Source organism: Lycium barbarum, chromosome 3 (genome assembly GCF_019175385.1).
Source record: "Lycium barbarum isolate Lr01 chromosome 3, ASM1917538v2, whole genome shotgun sequence".
NCBI classification, from domain to species: Eukaryota; Viridiplantae; Streptophyta; class Magnoliopsida; order Solanales; family Solanaceae; genus Lycium; species Lycium barbarum.
This window is the reverse complement of record NC_083339.1, coordinates 4,337,930-4,359,215: the sequence shown is the minus strand read 5'-3', so window position 1 is coordinate 4,359,215 and position 21,286 is coordinate 4,337,930. Positions and strand designations below refer to the sequence as shown.

At 33.8% G+C, this 21,286-nt stretch overlaps 2 protein-coding genes and 2 pseudogenes across 4 annotated transcripts; 2 read left to right on the top strand and 2 right to left on the bottom strand.

The window, feature by feature from the left end:
• The first annotated feature begins 335 nt into the window (after positions 1–335).
• Positions 336–7,124, top strand: LOC132629770 (uncharacterized; annotated as a pseudogene).
• LOC132634599 (U6 spliceosomal RNA) lies at positions 4,001–4,112 on the top strand (annotated as a pseudogene).
• Positions 7,125–9,491: 2,367 nt separating the features above from the next.
• Positions 9,492–11,159, bottom strand: LOC132633665 (UDP-glycosyltransferase 73C4-like). The gene has a single exon (XM_060350191.1). It carries the CDS (start codon positions 11,157–11,159, stop codon positions 9,669–9,671), a length of 1,491 nt encoding a protein of 496 aa, XP_060206174.1. The 3' UTR covers positions 9,492–9,668.
• A 5,024-nt stretch (positions 11,160–16,183) lies between these two features.
• On the bottom strand, positions 16,184–20,988 carry LOC132629971 (probable pectinesterase 15). Of its 3 annotated transcripts, none has more exons than XM_060345427.1 (5): positions 20,529–20,988; positions 19,916–20,087; positions 19,456–19,662; positions 18,066–18,320; positions 16,184–16,829 (listed from the first exon to the last, which is right to left on the bottom strand). In XM_060345427.1, the coding sequence occupies exons 1-5, from the start codon at positions 20,957–20,959 to the stop codon at positions 16,773–16,775; spliced, it is 1,122 nt and encodes a 373-aa protein (XP_060201410.1). In that variant the 5' UTR covers positions 20,960–20,988; the 3' UTR covers positions 16,184–16,772. The 3 variants fall into 3 exon arrangements, with proteins under 3 accessions (XP_060201410.1, XP_060201408.1, XP_060201409.1); XM_060345425.1 differs by having other exon boundaries at positions 16,186–16,829; positions 18,070–18,320; XM_060345426.1 differs by having other exon boundaries at positions 16,187–16,829; positions 18,063–18,320.
• Positions 20,989–21,286: the final 298 nt, after the last annotated feature.

The window sequence follows — 21,286 nt, the reverse complement described above, 5'->3', positions numbered from 1 at the left end:
TGGACTGATCCACGTTATACAATTTATATTGTATAACGTGGACTGATCCACGTTATACAATTTATATTGTATAACGTGGACTGATCCACGTTATACAATTTATATTGTATAACGTGGACTGATCCACGTTATACAATTTATATTGTATAACGTGGATCAGTCCACGTTATACAATTAAAAAAAATTGTTTTTCGTTGACTTGGTGTCAGATGAAATTTTTTTTTTGGGTATATCGTGGATCAGCCCACGATATACCCCTTTTGGTATATAAATTTTTGGTCATTCCATTTTGGTAAATACCGTGTATTTTTATATCCTTTAGGCTCCGGACTCAAATGACAGGTCTTACTCGGCAACCACACTTTGTGTTGTTTCCTTTCATGGAGCAAGGCCACATGATACCTACAATTGACATAGCTAGATTATTAGCACAGAGAGGCACTATTGTCACAATTCTAACTACACCCTCAAATGCCAAAAGGTTCAATAGTGTCATCGCTCGTGCAATACAAAAAGGACAAAAAATTCGTGTAATTCACCTCAATTTCAAAAAGGACAAAAAATTCGTGTAATTCACCTCAATTTCCCAAGTATAGAAGCAGGGCTACCACAAGGTTGTGAAAATATTGACATGCTTCCATCAATAGACATGATGAAAAATTTCTTTAATGCAACTCAAATGCTACAAACACAAGTGGAAGAGGTACTTCAAGAATTGGAACCATCACCAAGTTGCATAATATCTGATATGTGCTTCCCTTGGACAACAAAAGCAGCCAAAAAATTCAACATCCCTAGGTTTGTTTTTCACGGGATGTGTAGCTTTTCTTTGTTGTGTTTACACAATTTGAGAGAATTGAAGGTGTTGGAGAGTGTTGATACTGATGTTGAGTACTTTTTAGTGCCTGGACTTCCAAATACAGTTGAATTGACCAAAGCTCAACTTAAAACTTTGGTTGATCCAAGTGATCTTTATTGGAAAAGATTTGGAGAATTAAGGAAGGAGGCAGAGGATGAAGCTTATGGGGTTTTTGTGAATAGCTTTGAGGAGTTGGAACCAGAATATGTAGAAGGATTGAAAAAGGCCATAGGTAATATTGAATCGTTAAAGCAGATTTCTACCATCTTATTTAAAAGCTTAAGATGTTAGGTAACACGTTTTTAATTGCTCAACAATATTATATCTCAGCAAGCGCCCCCTCACGTTTTGACAATATATTTTTGCTTTTGGGCAAGAGCTCTACCTGCTCTGAAGCATGTTCAATTATGTAATGGCTATCTTATCTGCTAGCCTCACTCCCTTTCTCGATTGGTCCAACCTTCTCTATTAGCTTGGTTCAGTAGAGGATCATGCTAATTACTAGGGTGCTTTCAATTTTTTTGAAAGATTAGACTGTTAGAGAGAGTATACTATTAATTAATTAGTTATATTATGTCTCAACAGGTAAGACGGTTTGGACGATTGGTCCCGTTTCCCTGTGCAACAATGAGAAACAAGACAAAGTTGAAAGAGGAGAAAAGGCCTCAATTGATGAACAACACTGCCTAAAATGGCTTGATTCTCTTGAATCAAACTCTGTTCTCTTTGTTTGTCTTGGAAGCCTATCGCGCTTGCCAACATCTCAAATGAAAGAACTTGCACTTGGATTAGAGTCATCTAAACGACCCTTCATATGGGTAGTTAAACATATATCAGATGAATTCGGAAAATGGCTGAATGAAGAGAACTTTGAGGAAAGAGTTCAAAAACAAGGGATTTTAATCCATGGTTGGGCGCCACAAGTACTAATTTTGTCCCACCCTTCGGTCGGGGGATTCTTGACACATTGTGGATGGAATTCGAGCATAGAAGGAATATCTTCCGGTTTGCCAATGATCACTTGGCCATTATTCGCAGAGCAATTTTGCAACGACAGGCTCATTGTGAATGTACTCGAGACAGGAGTGAAGGCTGGCATGGAAAATCAAGTGATGTTTTTAGATGAAGAAAAAATGGATACACATGTGAAGAAGGTGAGATTAAGATGATCATTGAAAGAGTAATGGGTGAAGAAGAGGAAGCAAAAATGAGAAGAGAAAGAGCTAAAAAGCTTGGAGAAATGGCAAGGAGGGCTATGGAGGAAGGGGGGCTCTTCTCACATGAACTTGACAAAACTAATACAAGATGTCACAGAGCAAGCAAATCTTGAAAAAAATCTATGTGAAGTCTAATTAATTGTAGGAAAATCTATGTGCTCTCACATCTCATTAGGCGGCTCCCTGTCGGTAAATCCTTCACAGAAAACCCAAGAGGATCAAACTCAACAGAAACATTATTGTCCTTAGTGAATTTACGTACGAAAATAAGGTTTTTGATGAGTTTTGGAGCATGCAAGACATTTTGGAGACATAATTGGGGATTAGGTGGAGTTAGGGATGTATGACCATAGCCTCGAATTGGAATAGTGCTACCATTACCAAAAATGATTCCAGAATTATTGCTCAAATTAAAATAAGACATGAGAGTACCTGAGTTGGCAGTCATGTGGGAAGTCGCTCCGGTGTCCATGTACCAATTATCATCCGGTTGTTGCATGGACAGAGTGTGCATGGCTGCCTCCACGTCTGTTGGAGTGTACCCAGAATAGGACGGACCATGCATGAAATAGGCCTGCTGAGGTCGTGGACCCGCACCTAGAATGCCGCTGCCGGGCCGTGGCATCGTGGGACGCTGCTGCCATGGCCTTGTTGGATACGGGCAGGAGGGCAGTGGCCACTGCTGTGGCGGCCAGGCAGGCCAGTAGTAGCTCCCTGCCGGAGGCTATCCCGTCGGCCACTGGCCGTGGCTGGTCTGTCCGCCGCCACAGCGGCCGGATTTCCCGCGATTGTTGTTGTTGTTGTTCCCCTTTCCCTTGTTCCTGTTGGAATTCCTGCCACGATTATTATCACGACGGTTAGTTGAATTATTGGTGCCGCCAGGTGGCGGGGAGGGAGTATCATTGTCAACAAGTAGAGCCGCGGGACTAGAGTCGCGGGCACGTTCCTTGGCTGCAGCGTCTTTGAGCTTAAGTCTAGAGCACACTTCAGAGAAAGAGGGCAGCACATCCTTCTGCTGGATGGTGGTGACAAAGTGTGCATATGTCTCCGGTAAGCCTGCAAGGAGGCGCAAGACCAGACGTTGGTCGGACACCGGCAACCCCACGTTGCAAGCTGATTCGCGAGTGACTTTAGACTATTATAATAAGCCATAACCGAGCCGAAGTCTGCCATTTTTGTGGTGGTGAATTCAGTTTCAAGGTACGCTGCCCTTGAGTGCTTGTTATCTTGGAAATCTGAGCAACTCGATTCCAAACTTTTTCCGCAACATCATCCGCCACGAGAATAGAGGTAAGAATGTCATGGGATACGGTGGCGTATATCCATTGAAGGACCACCTCATCTAGCCATTTCCAGAGCGGAAGATTAGCCGCCTTCGTTGTGTTGTACGCGGTGAGTTCAGTGGTGTCAGTTGGTGGTATGATGTGCTCAAGTACGGAGTGGACACGGGCTAGAACTTTGAATAGTGTCGCCCATTCGTGATAATGGCCGGTTTCCATGTCTAGAGTGATTGGTATTAAAGATTTCATATTCGTGACGGTTAAAGCAGAATGGAAATTTTTGTTGTCAGTCATTGAAGAGAGAAGAGGGAGGAGGAAGGGGGGGCGGCTACGGCTAGGGTTAGGAGAGAGGGAAGTGGACGGCTAGGTTTAGGAGGTGAGGAAGGAAACCTAGTCTGATACCATGTAGGAAATCAATCTGTAATCTATATTGATGTATCAAAGTCATTATATACAAAGTAGGTATCTAACTATCAACATAATACTAGGCTAAATTATAGGACCTAATTACTATACATAAGGAAGAGATCATGCCTAATATAAAGTTGCTAATTATGAAAAGATTATCCTAATATTTACAATATTTATGTAGACTATTACATAGTCTATCATTAATAGTATTTGATAATGTAGTGCAACATATGGTTCATATAAAGCGTTCGAGGGCGTTTGATAAAATTGGAACGATACGGAGAAGATCAGTGTAACCTCTAAGCTAGGATGACTCACGCAAATTGAGAAATGGTTTAAATTGAGAAATGACTCACTCAAGGATGAAGCTTGAGTAGATTGCCAATCATGCTGAGAAAGTTTCTTGTTTACAATCTATAGTTGGAGTTGCCTATTTCCATCTAGATGTCGCAATTTCAATTTGTAATGTCTTACATATGCATGTAACTGAAAATTTTGAGCGAGTATAATCCGTTTTTCGTTTTGTTTTCGTCCTTGTTTTCTTTAGTTTAGGATCGGTATCCAAAATTTATTAGCCTAATTAATTCGAATTCACATCTACTAAGGGCTTTTATATTTTCAAATTTTGAATGGTTAATTTACGCAAATGTCTTTTTAAGGCTAGTATTTAGATTTTGTCTCTATTTTTAAAAGTTGCGTTAATATAGCCTTTGGGACTGATAAAATATTAGACTGTCTTCTAACGTCTACAAAATTTAGACCATGACTTAACGTCTTATATAAGATTTTTAAGTTTGTTCCAAAGTGATCCTTGAATCGTGGTTTAAAAGATTCATAAATTGCAAGAGGAATAAATGAGTATCAGTTATTAAATAATTATATCCCAAAAAAGATACACAAATAATAAATATTTTGGAATCCGAACTCCAGACAGTTAAGGACAAAAGGATATCATTTTTTCCACCACTTTCCTTTTAATTTGGTGGTTTTCTCTTTGTCGTTTACATGTTTTCTTGAAGCATCTAATTGCTTTTGACTTACATATATAGCACAAAACCAAGTGATTAGGTAGGTAAAAGTTTAAAAGTTGTAACTAAATTAGGTTGGAAAACCCTCGTGGTGCATGATCATCTTTTGGAGCCTTTTGAGGACAGTATTTAACTACTCTTTTGTTCTTTGTTTTAATCTCTTTCACCAATTTGCATAAAATTGTCGTGACCTTAAAATTTGTCTCATCCATTTCATCCTCATCTCCTTAGTTGTATATAGTAAAAATTATTTCTCAACTCTAGGTTCGGTATTCGCTTTGGATCCAACTAATTCGAATATGAGTCTAAAAGTTTCTTTTTGATAAAACGCTCGCTATTAAAGGTGATTCATTTTCAGTGGTCGATTAATCTGAGATCTTTAATTAAGGATGGAAGAATACTTACCGTCAGAGACAGATGCATGATTTTAAGTTGATAGGTTTACTTATACGGTTCGTAATAGATTATTTATACATATATTAAGTCGATTTTTAACATAAATACAAAGTTTACGTCAAAATTATTGGTTCTGCTGAACCATAATATGCATTGTATATTGCTCCTGCTTGTCGCCCCACCATAACCTTTAGTGCAGTTATATAAATTTCCCCCCTTTACAAGAGTTGTGACAGTTATTTCCTTTTACACTTAAGCAAACTAAGCTTCCCCGCAATGGCTTCTTCCCTAGCTAAACAACTTCATTTTCTTTTGATACCTTTAATGTCTCAAAGCCATATTATACCATTAACAGACTTTGCAAAATTACTAGCCATTCATGGAGTCACTGTCTCCATTATCACAACACCTCTCAATGCACAAAGGTACAAATCCATAGTCACTCATGCTTTGAAATCCAATCTAAAAATCCAATTAATTCCTCTTCATTTCCCAAGCCAAGAAGTTGGATTGCCTCAAGGATGTGAAAACTTGGACACACTCACTTCTCTAGAGTTGTTTAAAGATTTCTTCTTGGCTAGTGAAATGATGCAAGAACCACTAGAGAAATTGATTCAAGATTTGAAACCGAAGCCAAGTTGTATCATCTCCACTAGTCCGCTCATTTGGACTCAAGAAGTTGCTAATAAGTTCAAGATTCCAAGGTATATATTCCAAACTGTCTCTTGTTTCACTCTCTATTGTTCTCACATACTAAATCTGACAAAAATACAAGATAACTTTGTGTTGGATTCTGATTCATTCGTGATACCTAATGTTCCACACAAGATTGAGTTCACAAAAGGTCAAACATTGAATGGCACTATAAAAAAGCAATCTCAAGATATGCAAAGTATTATAGACAAAATTAATCAGTCTCAAGATTTAGCAAGAGGTACTTTGATCAATACTTTTGAGGAATTAGAACCATGGTATGTTGATGCATACAAGAAAGTTCTGAACAAAGTATTTTGTGTTGGTCCAGTATCATTGTGTAACAAAGAAATGGTTGAGATGGTTGATAGAGGCAACAAGGCCTCTATTGATGTGCATAGTAATTGTTTGAATTGGCTTGATTCTATGAAGACAAAATCAGTCATTTATGCTTGTTTTGGTAGCCTTTCTCGGATTTCATCCTTGCAAATGAAGGAAATTGGATTAGGCTTGGTGTCATCAAATTTTCCTTTCATTTGGATAATCAGAGAGCTTAATTTTACATTAGAAGTCGAAAAATGGCTAAGAGATGAAAATTTAGAAGAGAAGGTGAAAGGAAGAGGGATGATTATTCGAGGTTGGGCCCCACAAGTTTTAATATTATCTCATCCATCTGTTGGAGGATTCCTGACACATTGTGGATGGAATTCGACTTTAGAAGGAATTTCATGTGGCGTACCGATGATTACTTTTCCTTTGTTCGCCGAACAATTTTATAATGAAAAATTCATCGTAAATATTCTAAAGATTGGGGTTCGAGTTGGGGTTGAAGTAAGTATTAACTCTTGGAATGAAGAGAAGAATGGAGTGTTAGTTAACATGTATCAAGTCAAAAAAGCAATAGACCAACTAATGGATAAAGGATTAGAGGGTGAAGAAATAAGAAAAAGAGCAAAGGAACTAGCACATATGTCAAAGAAGACGATACAAGAAGAGGGTTCGTCATATTTGAATATCAAATTGTTGATTGAAGATGTCATGCAGCTACTTAAGGATAAGGAAGGGGAAGCCAATAATGTGGCTAAGACCATGTAAAGTTTATAAGTTGCACTACAAAAAGAATTTTGGTAATGACAAAAAAAGATGGTAATAAGATTGTCATTATTTATAGTGCCAACTTAATATTGTTTGGAAACAAAAAACTAATATTCCAAGTTTCTTTACTTCTTTTTTCGTCAAATTGTCCTTCTATTTACTATTTCCTCAATATTAATTTATGTGGCATATTTTTCTTTTCATTCTGTCCCGAAAATAATGGCATATTTTAATATATATTCAGAAACAACTTATCTAAAAAATTCTCATTTTATCCTTAAAAGATGAAAATTTTCAGCCACATAAGTACTAGGAGTATTATTTATGATTTATTTTAGATTATAACTTTTAAGAATCTTTCTTTTTTTAAAAAAAAAGTTCATATCCAGTCAAATAGTCACTTCCCGAAAAAATTTCGCAGATGAAAATCTAATTGTAAAAGTTACTACTAAATTCTCTGTCAATTAAGCTTGTTAATACTTGTCATGAACGAACTTAATGCTTACAACAAACTAATGGATGATATGTTTTTAATCTTACATATACACTTTTATTATACCTAATTATGATTAAGTGAAATGTATTTTCATTTTATTTTATTAAATATAACTTTAAAGAGTAATATCTACCAAAGTTATCGAACCGCGAAAATTGAAAACAAACCACACCAATTTTTTTTGGTTTGATATTAATATTTGAAAAAAGTGAAAATATCGAACCAACTATTTTCAAAACCGTATCAAACCGTCCGATGAACACCCCTACCTTAACGTAAGTTGTTGAATTTGAGATAGCTTTTGGTCCCCTAGCAAGAAAAACACATGTCGAAGCAATGAAAATGATATTTTTAATTTGCATATCTGAAGGTGGAATAGGCCTGTGGCTACTGATAAGATATAAGTCACCATCTCGTAGAATATCATGGCTAATGATGTTAGACAAATTATATTTTTAGAGTGATATTTTATGGGATAAGATGATAATACGATAAAAAAAAAAAAAAAATTGTAGCTCTAAGCTCATGAGTTGACAATTATCATTCTTTTACCTTTAATTAGAAATCTCGAATTCAAGCTTTTGGAATAGAAAAATTATGGTAATAAGGAGTGTTTTCCCTTTAAATGAATCTTTCGATGCATTTATTTAGATTAGTCGAGTCAATGAATACCGAATACCAGATAATTAAAAAAATCTCAATTGACCTATACACAACTCTTGTCGATCTCCAGAAAGACAAGTGAAGAGCCCATAGTTGGTTCTATTATTATATAAAGGCAAGTTACACTTTTATCCCGTGGGCCAAAAATAATTACATTCAGTAGTCATATATATAAAAATGATAGAGAATTTTGTATCAAGAATGTATATTTTATGTATATTATACATTAGTAAACAAAACATATACATTTATTGGGTATTATTTTGGTGGGCAACTATTTATGTTCATTTCTCTTATTAATTATAATATAATTTATTATCTAATGTTTGAAATGCAAAGTAAAGTGATTGGCAATATCGCGTTATCTTAATTAACCCATTATACCATTAATTATCCGAAATTTGCTTTATAAATATGTTTACCACGTCTATCAAAAAACAATTTTAGAATGAAAATCTTTTTTTTATCTTGATTCATGTTGCAAGATGGGGGTTTTAATATGTAACAATAAAATAAAACTGAGTTGTATGAAATGGCTTAACTCAATGAAGCCAAGATATGTCGTCATTTATGCCTCTTTTAGCCTTAGTCACATTTCAATTGATCCTCGAAAATAAAAGAAATTGGATTAGGTTTGGAATCATCAAATATACTGCTGGAAATCTAGGTATTCTTCACAAACGTTTCTGTTGAAATTTCGTTGATAATGTCAACGAAAATTTGTAAAAGACTGTTTTCGACGAGCACATTTTCCACAAAGTCCTTCAAAAATTCCGTGAAAAAATACGCATGTTTAAACCTTGTAGTATTATAATGTGCCCTATATGGATAATCTAGATGTTTCATTGAGAGTTTAGAAATCGCAAAGGGATGGAAATTTTGAAGAGAAAGTAAAACTACCACAAATTATATATGATCTTATCACATATCCAGAAAAATTTAAGCATATAAATGTGCAAACATTAAGGCGTTACCTTAATTTCAATTTTTTTTTTTTTTTGTTCCCACCCGATGTCCCGTACCCGCATTGGAGCCCGAATATATCTGGATTCGCGCCGCGTAGGGCCCCATTCGGGGGAAGCGCTCCCTACCAAGAATTTTTTCATACCCAAAGCTCGAACCCGAGACATCTGATTAAGAGAGGAACAACCCCATCCGTTACCCCACATCCTTTGGTGGTACCTTAATTTCAATTAGTTTCACCTCAGATCTCAAATGTCTCCCTTCTAACAAGAAAGAAGAGTGTTTAAGGTAAAAAGTTGGTAAATAAAGGAAATGATTTCGTATGACCAGCCACAATTTAAACATAGATATAATTTTATAAAGATTTGGTACATTTTATTTATTAATTATTGTGTTATTTTAAATTATCTCATGCGAAATGATCATCTGACTAAAATAAATTTGTAATGGATCATAAAATCAAATGTTACGGAACAATGCGACTAGGACAATAGAAGTAAAGAAACTTGTAAAAGATTTAGAGTTGGCTAGCAAACTTCAGGTGGTCCTATGTAGCTACATGCACTATTAGCTTCCTTCTTCTTTATTTTTGAGTACATGCAATACATCTTCAATGAATATTTTGATATTCAAATATGAAGATCCCTCTTCTTGTATTGCCTTCTTTGACAGATGTGCTAGCTCCTTTGCACTTTTTCTTCTTTCTTCACCCTCTAATCCTTTATCCATTAGTTGGTCTATTGCTTTTTTGACTTGATCTTTGTTAACTAACACTCCATTCTTCTCTTCATCCCAAGAGTCAATACTCACTTCAACACCAACTCGAACCCCAATCCTTAAAACATTCACGATGAATTTCTCGTTGTAAAATTGCTCAGCAAACATAGGAAAAGTAATCATCGGTACACCACAGGATATTCCTTCTAGAGCCGAATTCCATCCGCAATGGGTCAGGAATCCTCCGACAGACGGATGAGATAATATCAGAACTTGTGGACCCCAACCTCTAATAATCATGCCTCTTCCTTTAACCCTCTCTTCGAAATTTTCATCCCTTAGCCATTTTTCGACTTGTGGCGTGAAATTTAACCCTCTTATTATCCAAATGAATGGCACATTTGATGACTCCAAGCCTAATCCAATTTCCTTCATTTGCAAAAATGAAATGTTACAAAGGCTACCAAAACAAGCATAAATGACTGATTTTGGCTTCATAGAATCAAGCCAATTCAAGCAAGTATTATGCTCATCAATTGAGGCCTTGTTGCCTCTATCAACCATCTCATCCATTTCTTTGTTACACAATGATACTGGACCGACACAAAATACTTTGTTCACAACTTTCTTGTATGCATCAATATACCAAGGCTCCAACTCCTCAAAAGTATGGATCAAAGTACCTTTTGCTAAATCTTGCGACTGTTTAATTTTGTCTATAATACTTTGTACATCTTGAGAAGATTGCTTTCTTGAATCATAAGGCAATTGAGCTTTTGTCAACTCAATTTTGTGTGGCACATTAGGTATCAAGAATGAATCAGAATCCAACACAAGGGTTTCTTGAATTTTTGTCTGATTTAGTATGTAGGAACAATAGAGATTGAAACAAGAAACGGTTTGGAATATATACCTTGGAATCTTGAAGTTACTGGCAACTTGTTGAGTCCAAGTGAGAAGACTAGAGGAAATGATACAACTTGGCTTTGGTTCCAAATTTTGAATTAATTTCTCTAGGGGTTCTTGCATCATTTCACTTGCCAAAAAGAAATCTTTAAAAAACTCTAGTGAATTGAGTGTATCTGTATTTTCACATCCTTGAGGCAATCCAAATTCTTGGCTTGGGAAATAAAGAGGAATTAGTTGGACTTTTAAATTAGATTTTAAAGCATGAGTGACTATTGATTTGTACCTTTGGGCATTGATAGGTGTCGTGATAATTGAGACACTCACTCCATGAAGGGCTAGTAATTTTGCAAAGTCTGTTAATGGTATAATATGGCTTTGAGCCAACCAAGGTACCAAAAGGAAATGAAGCTCTTTAGAATTTAGGGAAACCATTGTTGAGAAAATTAATTTTGTTCAAGTGTACAAGATAGAAATAGTGATGAAATTTATAAAGAAGAAAAAGTGTACAAGATATGTGACCGTTAGATGACACCAAATGGATGAGACTAATTTTATGGCAACAATTAAGGAAAGAGATTACATACAAGAGAAAGTAGCACATTTAGTCCCTCGAATATTGGCATATTCTGATTTTAGCTCATGTGATTTTTGGTTGAAGCATATTTAATCTACAATTAATTGTTATATGCATGTTTAATCTCTTTGTCTATGAATCTTCACAAGTTTAACTAATTATTAAGTGCTAATTCATCATTCAATTATTGATGTGTCATCTTAAATATGTATTGTTACTTCATATTTAAGGATAATATATGACTTTAAGAATAGTCTAAATATCACATATTTTCTAAAATTAGTGACCAAACATGTACCTTTTAGCTAATTAAATGTTATACGTATAAGGACCTGAATTAAAACTTATCAATGACTGAGGAACTAAAAGTGTAACTATCCCTCACACGTCTCCAAATATATGATGATGCACCATGGGTTTATTCCATATCACTTTGTTTTTTTCATTATGTAATCACAAGTACAAAATATCACGTAAATGAAAAAGAAAATGTGAAATACAATAAAATCGTTGCCTTGTTTGACCCTTGGTGTCTGTGCTGAATTTTCAGTAATTGGTATGCTGGATCTGCTGACCAAGTTTGACGCATCAATGGTAATAACGTGATGTTAGTAAAATTTAAGTTATGGTTTGTAAATCAATTTCTTTGCTTAGCATATTGTTGTGTTGCAGTTATTGTCCATTTTTTTATTTGACCTGCTTTATTATTGCTTTATTCTGAGTCGAGGGTCTATCGGACAGGGGCGGACCCACGTGGTGCTAAGTGGATTCAATTGAACCCACTTCATCTGTAAATTTACTGTTTATGTAAGGAAAATCATCGTTACATTTTGATAGATGAAACCTTTTGAATCCACTTGACACAAAGCTTGGCTCTGGCGCAGCGAACGCGGGATAGAATTTTCTTGGACACGTTGTGCATGCTGTATTTTGTTACTTTTGGCCAATTTTCCCGCCATGCTACGAAGAACAAAGTACTGGCCAACAAAAGTCAGTTAATGTTGATTAGTAGTCAACTAGCTAGCCTTTATATTCTCTTTCTTTTTTCCGATGTCACCTTTTATATTTTGTTTTCTTACCCAAATTCAATAAAACATAATTATATAAAATCTATTTTACTTTAAAGAAATTAAAATTTTATAAAATGAATTTTGTTACTCTCTTTTATAGTTTTTTTGCTAAAAGATGCAACTATATTTGTTGAAATTATATATAGTTTCTTTTAATATAGTTAATCAGTTTATATTAGTTTTTAGTTTACAGATTTTTTTGTATCGTTTTTTGTTTGTAAATAACAACATTGGTCATTATAAATGAATTTTGTTAAATTACATAGAATTAATAGATTTTTTAATTCTTGTTGAAGTAAAACTCTTTTAATTAGATAGTTTTTTCTTAAAAAAAAATGTAATAGGTTCTTTGTCATTTTTTTCTCAAGTTGTTTTAAAAAAAAATTAAGGGTTGAGTACATTATTAACCCATAAAAAAAGGGGTAGCTTGTTCTGCTTAACGCTGCTTAAACTATTGGTTATCACCAATGATCCTCATTTATTACGCCATAATTGAACCCGCTTGTGTAAAATTCTGGGTCCGCCACTGCTATCAGAAACAACTTATCTATCTCCTAAGACGATAGGGGTAAGGTCTGCGTACAATCTACCCTCTTCAGACTCCACTTTTTGAAACTATACTGGGTATATTTTTGTTATTGGTTTGTAAATCAAGGTAACACACAGTCGGTGGTTTGTAAATCAAGGTAACACACAGTCGGTTGATACCTGGGGCTTAGATGTTTTGGATGACAAAAACTGTCTCTGAGTATTTTGAAATTGATTGCGACGTAATTGATTAAAATTTAAGATTTAAGCTTTTGAGTTCGACCTTTAAAATATTACCGCGGGATATATTAAATTTCTGGAATTAAGAACTCCAAATTTTAAATTTGTTTTTCTTTAGTAATTTTTTGCATAAAAATGTATATAGTCTGTATGAATATTACTTCTGCATCCATAGCAAATAATGTACATCCAACTGTGATTCAACTATGACAAAAGCAAGACATTTTGGTGTGGGTTTGGATATGAATTGAGTGACTTTTGAAAAAAGATACATATTTTTTTAGTCGAAATTAAAAATTAGTATTTCGAAGATGGGAAGTTACGTCTGACTATGCATTATATTTAAACAAAAAATGTTAAGATTTTGTAAGTGAGATAAAGAAATTACGTGTAAAACCGATTTTGAGAAACTCATCTTTAAAAACTTACCAATTAATCATTCTACTGTGTTAACCAAAATATTGTTCCAGAAGTATCTTTTGAAAAAAAATCATGCCCAGACCCTTGGTAAGCTAATTATAGACTTCCTCAATTGGTAGTGCACAGATTGCACCTCTCTAAATCATAATACAATTTCAGATACTATAAATCCCACAGTTTTTGTCAAGTTATTTATAACTTTTCAATTGGTAGTACAGTCAAACCTCTCTATAATTGTCATTCGATATAACAACATTTTACTATAACGGCCTGATTTTCTCCAGAACCGATTTTCATATTATATTTTACTTCTCTATAACATCATTCTACCTATAACAACAGTGACATTCATTAGAGCGGTACACTCTTTATAAAATTACCTCTCTATAACAGTCATACTCAAATATTATATAATTATATCTTCTACGAACTATATTATGTATAAAAATAAAATATTAAAATATTCATGGTAATCATCATTAATGTCATGGACATAGTAGAAGAGTCAATTGTTCAGCCCTTAGATAGCCTTCAAGGAAAGCTATTGAATTCTCTTTTGCTGAAAGGCTGGACAAATTTTTTTATCAATTGAAGCGTTATATTATCAGTAAGAAACTAGAATTTACGAAACAACCTACAATTGCAGAATTCTTACGTCAAACTTGAAATATTTAAATTCTCAATTAATTTTAAATGCATATGTTCCTTAGACTTAATTCTTTATCAGTATGGTACAACTAGTTATGAATTTATTAAGTAATTTATTTGTCTTTTCATTTTTAATTAATGAAATATGAAAATCAATTGAGATTTTGAAATTAACAAGTATATTGTTTTCATTTATAATATAACAATACAGAAAAATAATTGTTTGTGTACTTTTGTTTATAACAGCTAAATGAGATATAAACATCAAATGTCAGTATACATACATAACAGCACCTCGCTATAACAGCCATGAAATTTTCGGACAAACGCTGCCATTATAAAGAGGTTTGACTGTACCACTAATGAATTTATTCTTCTATAAATAGAGATAGTGCAAGTAAACATTACTATCCGAATTAAGCTTTTGATTATTCACAATGATTTCCCAAACCAAAAATCTTTGCTTCCTATTGATTCCTCTAATGTCCCAAAGTCATATAATACCTTTTAACAGATATTATTAGCCCATAATGGAGTTAAAGTCTCAATTATATTTATCACAAATCAGGTCAATGCACAAAGCTACGACTCATTAATCACTCATGCTTTGAATTCCAACCTTAAACTCCAATTAATTTCCCATGTCGAGAATTTGTTTTGCCTCAAGGATGTGAAAATATGGATTCACTTCCTTCTATAGAATTGGATAAAGAATTCTTTTTACCATGTGAGACACTAAAAGAACCAATTCAAGAAATAATTCAAAACATGGAAACAAAGCCAAGTTGTATCATTTCAACATGTTGACTTTCTTGGGTCCAAGAAGTGGCTGATAAATTCAAAATTCCAATGTATGTGTTCCAAACAATTTCTTCTTTTTCTCTCCTTTATAATCATGTACATCCTTAAACAAGAAAACTTAGAAGAAACCCTTATCTCGAATTCGAATGTGTTGTCGATCCCTGGATTGCCACAAAAGATCGAAATTATAAAAGTTGAGGTACTTGATGGGACAACAAGAAAACAATCTGATGACATGCAAAGTATAATTTGCCAATTTAAATTATCAGATGACTCTGCACAAGGCGCCTTGATCTAACACAAAATAGCGACAAAAGTGCAAATGACCCTACATTTTTGGGTTCAAAAGCATTGGGCCATATATTTCAAACTTGACCCTTCCATCGGGCTTCTTCAATGTGACTCGTCCTAGAAAATAGAACTTACAGATATAACTATCTTCTATGAGGATCTTATCATTAGTAACTACTATTTTTCAAATTACAATTCATAGCTTACTTTAAAGCAAAAGCTATGTATTTCGCGTGTATTTTGTGTATTCGTGTGTATTTGAGCGAGACTCTCCCTTTGCCCGCCTAGGTACGAACCCAACCAATAACATTAGTTTTCTTACATATTTTTCCTAGCTTCTTCTCCTTGTCTTTTGAGTGTATTTTCGTCATATATATTTGGCTCATATTGGATCTCATATGTATTTGATGTCATATGTATCTGATGTCACGTGTATTTGAACTTTATTTGAATGTATGTCATATGTATTTGGCTCATATGTCTTATATCCCATATGGCCATTATACATTCAGATACAAGACACTCAGGCCAAATACATATGACGAAATATACTCAGGCCAAATACATATGACGAAATACACTCAGGCCAAATACATATAGATACAAATATGAGCCAAATACATATGGCGAAATACACTCAAATACAAGGAGAAGAATCTAGGGAAAATATGTAAGAAAAGAATTGTTATTGGTCGCGTTCGAACCTGGACGGGCAGGCTGAGAGCCTCGCCCAATAACCACTTCAGCCACTCCAACTTTATGTATTTTGGTGTAGCTACGAATGGTAATTTACAAAATCACTGTAGCTAAATATAAATAAATTAAAAGATAGTTATTATCAATAATTACCTCTTACAAGAAGCTACACCAAGTAAAAATTCCAAATAGAAATGATACAAGATAGCTACTTTACTCCTACTTTAAATGGTGCTATTCAATTTAAAACATAATTGTAATTTATATTATATTTAAAATTTAGCCATTTGTTGCCTTTTTCTGTACAACCAGAGTAAACAACTATTATCAAAATCAACAGGTGTACTGTGTAGGGGCCTCAGAACTCCTTGTGTTATCGAACCAACTTAGCTCGACCCTCTAAACTCTTCGCACTTTAGTGCAAACATAGCACAAAAAATTAATTTCTTCAATTTGGAGTCAGATCGCAATTCAAATCCATCACACTTCAAGACACAATGAACAATATTGTTAAAGGTGTTCATCTCATAAAATGATATAGTTGTACCTTATACAACTGGGAACAATTCCTTGCGAATGACAATATTTTAGACAATATCAATATACTAGTAAAGTATATAAGCAGTATATTTTGGTATAGTCTTAGTCTCTGAGTCTGTGTTAGTGAATCCAAGGAGAGTGTTTCCTTAATTTAGTAGCCATTCTTGTCCATCTATAAATGAAATATCCATAAAAGGTGTTGCCTCATTTTGCTTCAATTGCTTTCCATAAGATACCCTAAATGTATAGTTTGCTCCAGGCCCATAACACTCGTATTCTCCAAAGAATATTGTCCTGCAAAACATATAGTATACATTTAAATCATGAAAAGTATAAAGGAATGTATCACTCTCTAACCAAAATAATATAAGAATTTCAATTGGTCAAAGCCTTTTTAAAAATGAGTTTAAGTAATATGTGTTGATTGCGTACAAAAGTATTTATACAATCAGACAGTTAGAATATGTGATTATCTCATTTAAAAGATTAAGTTGTTAGAGAGCATTTTTATTTACTTAACTACATATTCATAACACCTCTCCTTACGTGGAAGTTTTTTTTTTTTATAATATTGGGTGATTGGTGAGACTCGAATTCAGGACCAATATGTTTGCTCTGATACCATATTGAAAAGTGTGACCATATAATCTAGTAAAAGATTAGTACACGTTTTATTTGCTAAATAATGTCTTCACTAGGTCTAATCACACTTATACTATGATAGTTGTATATATGTACAGATGAAATCAATAATATAACTTATATACAGTGACAGTACAATGTACTGCTTCCTCTGTTTCAACTTTTTTGTCTTAATTTCCTTTGAAGTTCATTTAAAAAAGAATGTCTCGTTCCTTTTTTTGGCTACTCTGTTATTCTAATCTTTCACATGACATGTTTAAGTCCACAAGATTAAAGGACATTTTAGTATATTTTCCATATCTTTACTCTTTAATTTAAAATCACAAGAATCAAAAGTGTTTCTTACTTTCTTAAACTCTATGTCAAGTCAAAACCAGAAAAACAAATTGAAACGGAGGGAGTATATTATCTGAGGTAATTTGTCATATTCTTCAGGTTACTGGTCTCACTCATTTATGCTATATAGAGGTGAAGCTACAATTTTCGTTTCAGGTTCGACAGAACTCTGTAATTTTGATCCAAATCTTGTATTTGCGTTAAAAAGAATCAATTATTATGTATAAAAAGAAATATTCATAACCGAATACGCTACCATTTCTAGAGTTACAAAACCATATATTCAATATGCTAACTCCACCTATATTTTGATATAGGATCTCTCCACCCTTTACTACAGATCTTTGGTCTGAATCCTGAAAATGGAGAAAATTCTGGTAGGGAGCATTTTCCCCTTTTAATAGACCTTACGTGGAGCGAATCTGAATTAACTAGACCGTAAAATAGATGTAGGACACCGAGTGAAAAACCAATTAAAAATAAATAAATAAATAAATAAATAAATAAATAAATAAATAAATAAATAAAGCAGTAAGGAGTTAGGATCACCACAGACTGGTCTCTGGCAGGATCTCTCCAATCATTCCAGCCATCAGATGAAACCACATCTGACATATAAGTTCTTGAGAAAACCACTGTTGCATAAGAACCCCAAGCACGTCCTAGCCAAATTCTTCCAGTACCACTAATACTGCAATTCACAAATGAGAATCCAGATTTCTCACTTTGTGAATTCTTCCCTTGTGCTGTGATAGATCCTCCAACTCCACTTGTTCCTTCTTTTGCTATTGAATTTATTGTGCAATCCTGCAAAATGAATATCTTTGTCAAGTTCAATTTACCTAATAAAGTAATTAACCTTACTATAGAGACATTAAAGAATCTTTAATTCATGAAAAGTGGGATCTGTAAATTTTAAAATGGGCAAGTTATTTATACTATAATTAGTAAAGATGACATATTTTAAGTGATTAACTTATTTTAATAATAGATAGTACTTGAGAACATGCGCAGAAACTTTTTCAAATTGAACCGGAAGTGTCTATAGGAATGCTTTATGTGTTCAGATGTGAATATGACTTAATAGTCGAGTGTCTGAATGCAATTTACTAAACAAGTTTAAGGGTTGTCGATGTATTCCACCACAAATTAACCATGCTATAAAGAATTTAGTATGCTACTATCAGTTTTTATAACTTAAACTCTTTCTTTTTATTTGGTATACATTGTCAACTCACGCGCATGTGTTATATATGGAAATTTCGTTTACCCAAAGAAATGTCACCTCCATAATGGACCACAACAATGTTGTGATCTAACGTCATGTACTTAGTGAAATGCAGTTTCCTTTTTGTTCGTCTTTTGTTTTGCTTTATAATATGTTCAGTATCTGAAATACATTGACCTAATTAATTTGAATTTATCCCACATATGACTCATTAAAGGGTAAGGCTCATTTCTAGAAGTTTCTTTATTCTTACGGCTAAAATTCGAAATCTTTGATTAAAGATAGAGGAATTTCATCTATCCTACTATGCTCCTTCACAATTAGTACATAATATCGGTGAACATGAATGTTAGCAGTTCTTTTTGTAAATTATATATAACTAAGAAGTATATATGGACTTACCTAATCTGTCAATATTAAGTAACTTTTGTATTTGATTAATTTCATTAATCATACTTTTCATTTTATATATACTTGTGTTAGGAGGATTCATCATTAATTAGTAAGTTTTATATTGACTACCAGCCCACCGCAACCTACCTTATAAATTCGTGTTTGGAACCGATAAGCAAGTTGACGCATGCAGCCGGAATTATACTTTTTAAGTTATACTAAATGAAATATGCTACTTCAATATTAGGAATTACATGTCATATATTACATCATGCTAAGTGATTATTTTGAGTCAATATATGTGATTATTAAGAACCATACCTCATAGAGTGATCTACCATTTCCAAAGATAAAATCAATGGATCCTTGAATAAAACATTCTTTAAAATAATGTCTTCCTCTATCATCATTAAGAGTGTCTTGTGCTCCATAAAATCCACAACCATAAAATGCAGCTTGATCTCCTCCTATTCGTATAGCCAATGCTTGTGCTCCAACATCACCAGGCATAGGGTTAGGTGCTGTATTCTTTAAATAAACAAAAAGATCCAATCAGGAAAACACTACAATAAATAGGAATTAGCGACGGACTTTCTGTCGTCAAACAACAAAAATTCATCTCTAATCATAATTTAATGACGGATTAACGACAATTATCAAAAAAAAAAATTGTAGCTATGGGTTATTTAGCGATAGATTGTTGATGAATTTCGTAGCGATTTTTCTTTTTTTGGTAGTGTAAAAAACTAGGGAATTACGACTTAAGTGAAAAAGGCTGTACCTGGAAGCTGATATTGTATGCTATGAAATTTGGAGCATGAATAGCAACAGTGAAGCTATTGGCAGTTCCACCAGTTGAATTTGCAGTATCATTCCATGAGATAATAGTTTTAAGGTAACCTTGTCCTTGTATTATCAAATTAGTCTTGTTGGGGTTTATCACCACTTTCTCCCTTCCAAAACAGATAATAGGTTCTTAATCATTTTCATATCACTGGAAAAAAACTAGAATTAGCTAAGGACAGCTTCTGTCGCTAAACAACTAAAATTCATCGCTAATTTAGCGCCGGATTATAAAAAAATCATTATGTGCTACCGACAACTTTTTATCACTAAACATCAAAAATTCGTCGTTAATCCTATGCAACGACGGCTTAATCAAAACATTCGTCGTTAATCCTATGTAACGACGGATTAATTAACAAACAATCATGTTAGCTACAGACTATTATCGATAGATTCACGATGATTTCGTAGCCAATTCCTTTTCTTTTTTTTTTTTTTTTTTTTTTTTTGTAGTGATGTTCTGAAAATTGTTTACAATATGATACACTATACAATTTCATAATACATCAAATATGTTTAACAGGGAAAAAAAACAGATGATTGATTACTTGTATGTTCCTGAATCGATTATTATAAGTGTCCTAGTAGAGCTAAAATCAGGAGCAGCATCAACAGCCTTCTGTATGTTGCTAAAATTTCCACAACCATTCAAATCAACACTAACAACACGTGAAACGCCATACTTAGATACAAGCGTTGAGTTCCATTTTGAATCGTCGCATTTAGGTTTCCTCCTTCTGTGGTGGTGGTGGTGATGGCGACGAGTAATAATTTCGTCGAAAATAGAGAAGAAACTACCCTCTATGCCATTTTTCTTCAAAACCCTTTGTAAAATAGCAAGTGCAAAGCTACTTTTTTCACCATTACAGCTTTCAATAGAATTATTTGTGGAAGAGTAGTGGTTAAAATAGAGACGAAGTATGATGGAAAAGAGTGCAATGGCTAAGGCTATAAGCCAAAAGAGATTGGTCCTTCTCATAGTTAGGTATATTATTATGATTGATGTTGTTTTTGCTTTGTGTTTTTATGTTTCTGAAGGGTTAAGATAGTTATATATATTTAAGTTGAAGTAATGTTTTTAATTTATTAGCGTAGGAGGTAAGAGAAGTGTGGGTAAAGGGTCTTTCATGACATACATTTTGTAATGCAAAAGAAGGAAGAAAGAAGAGATTAATTGATTGTGGAAGATATGGACTGTAAGAAAAAGTGGGGTTTGGATGATGAGCATGCCAAGAATTGTACAAGGGGAAATGAATCTTTTATTGCCGAGTTTAAGGTATATACATTGATCGTGTAAAAAGATTAT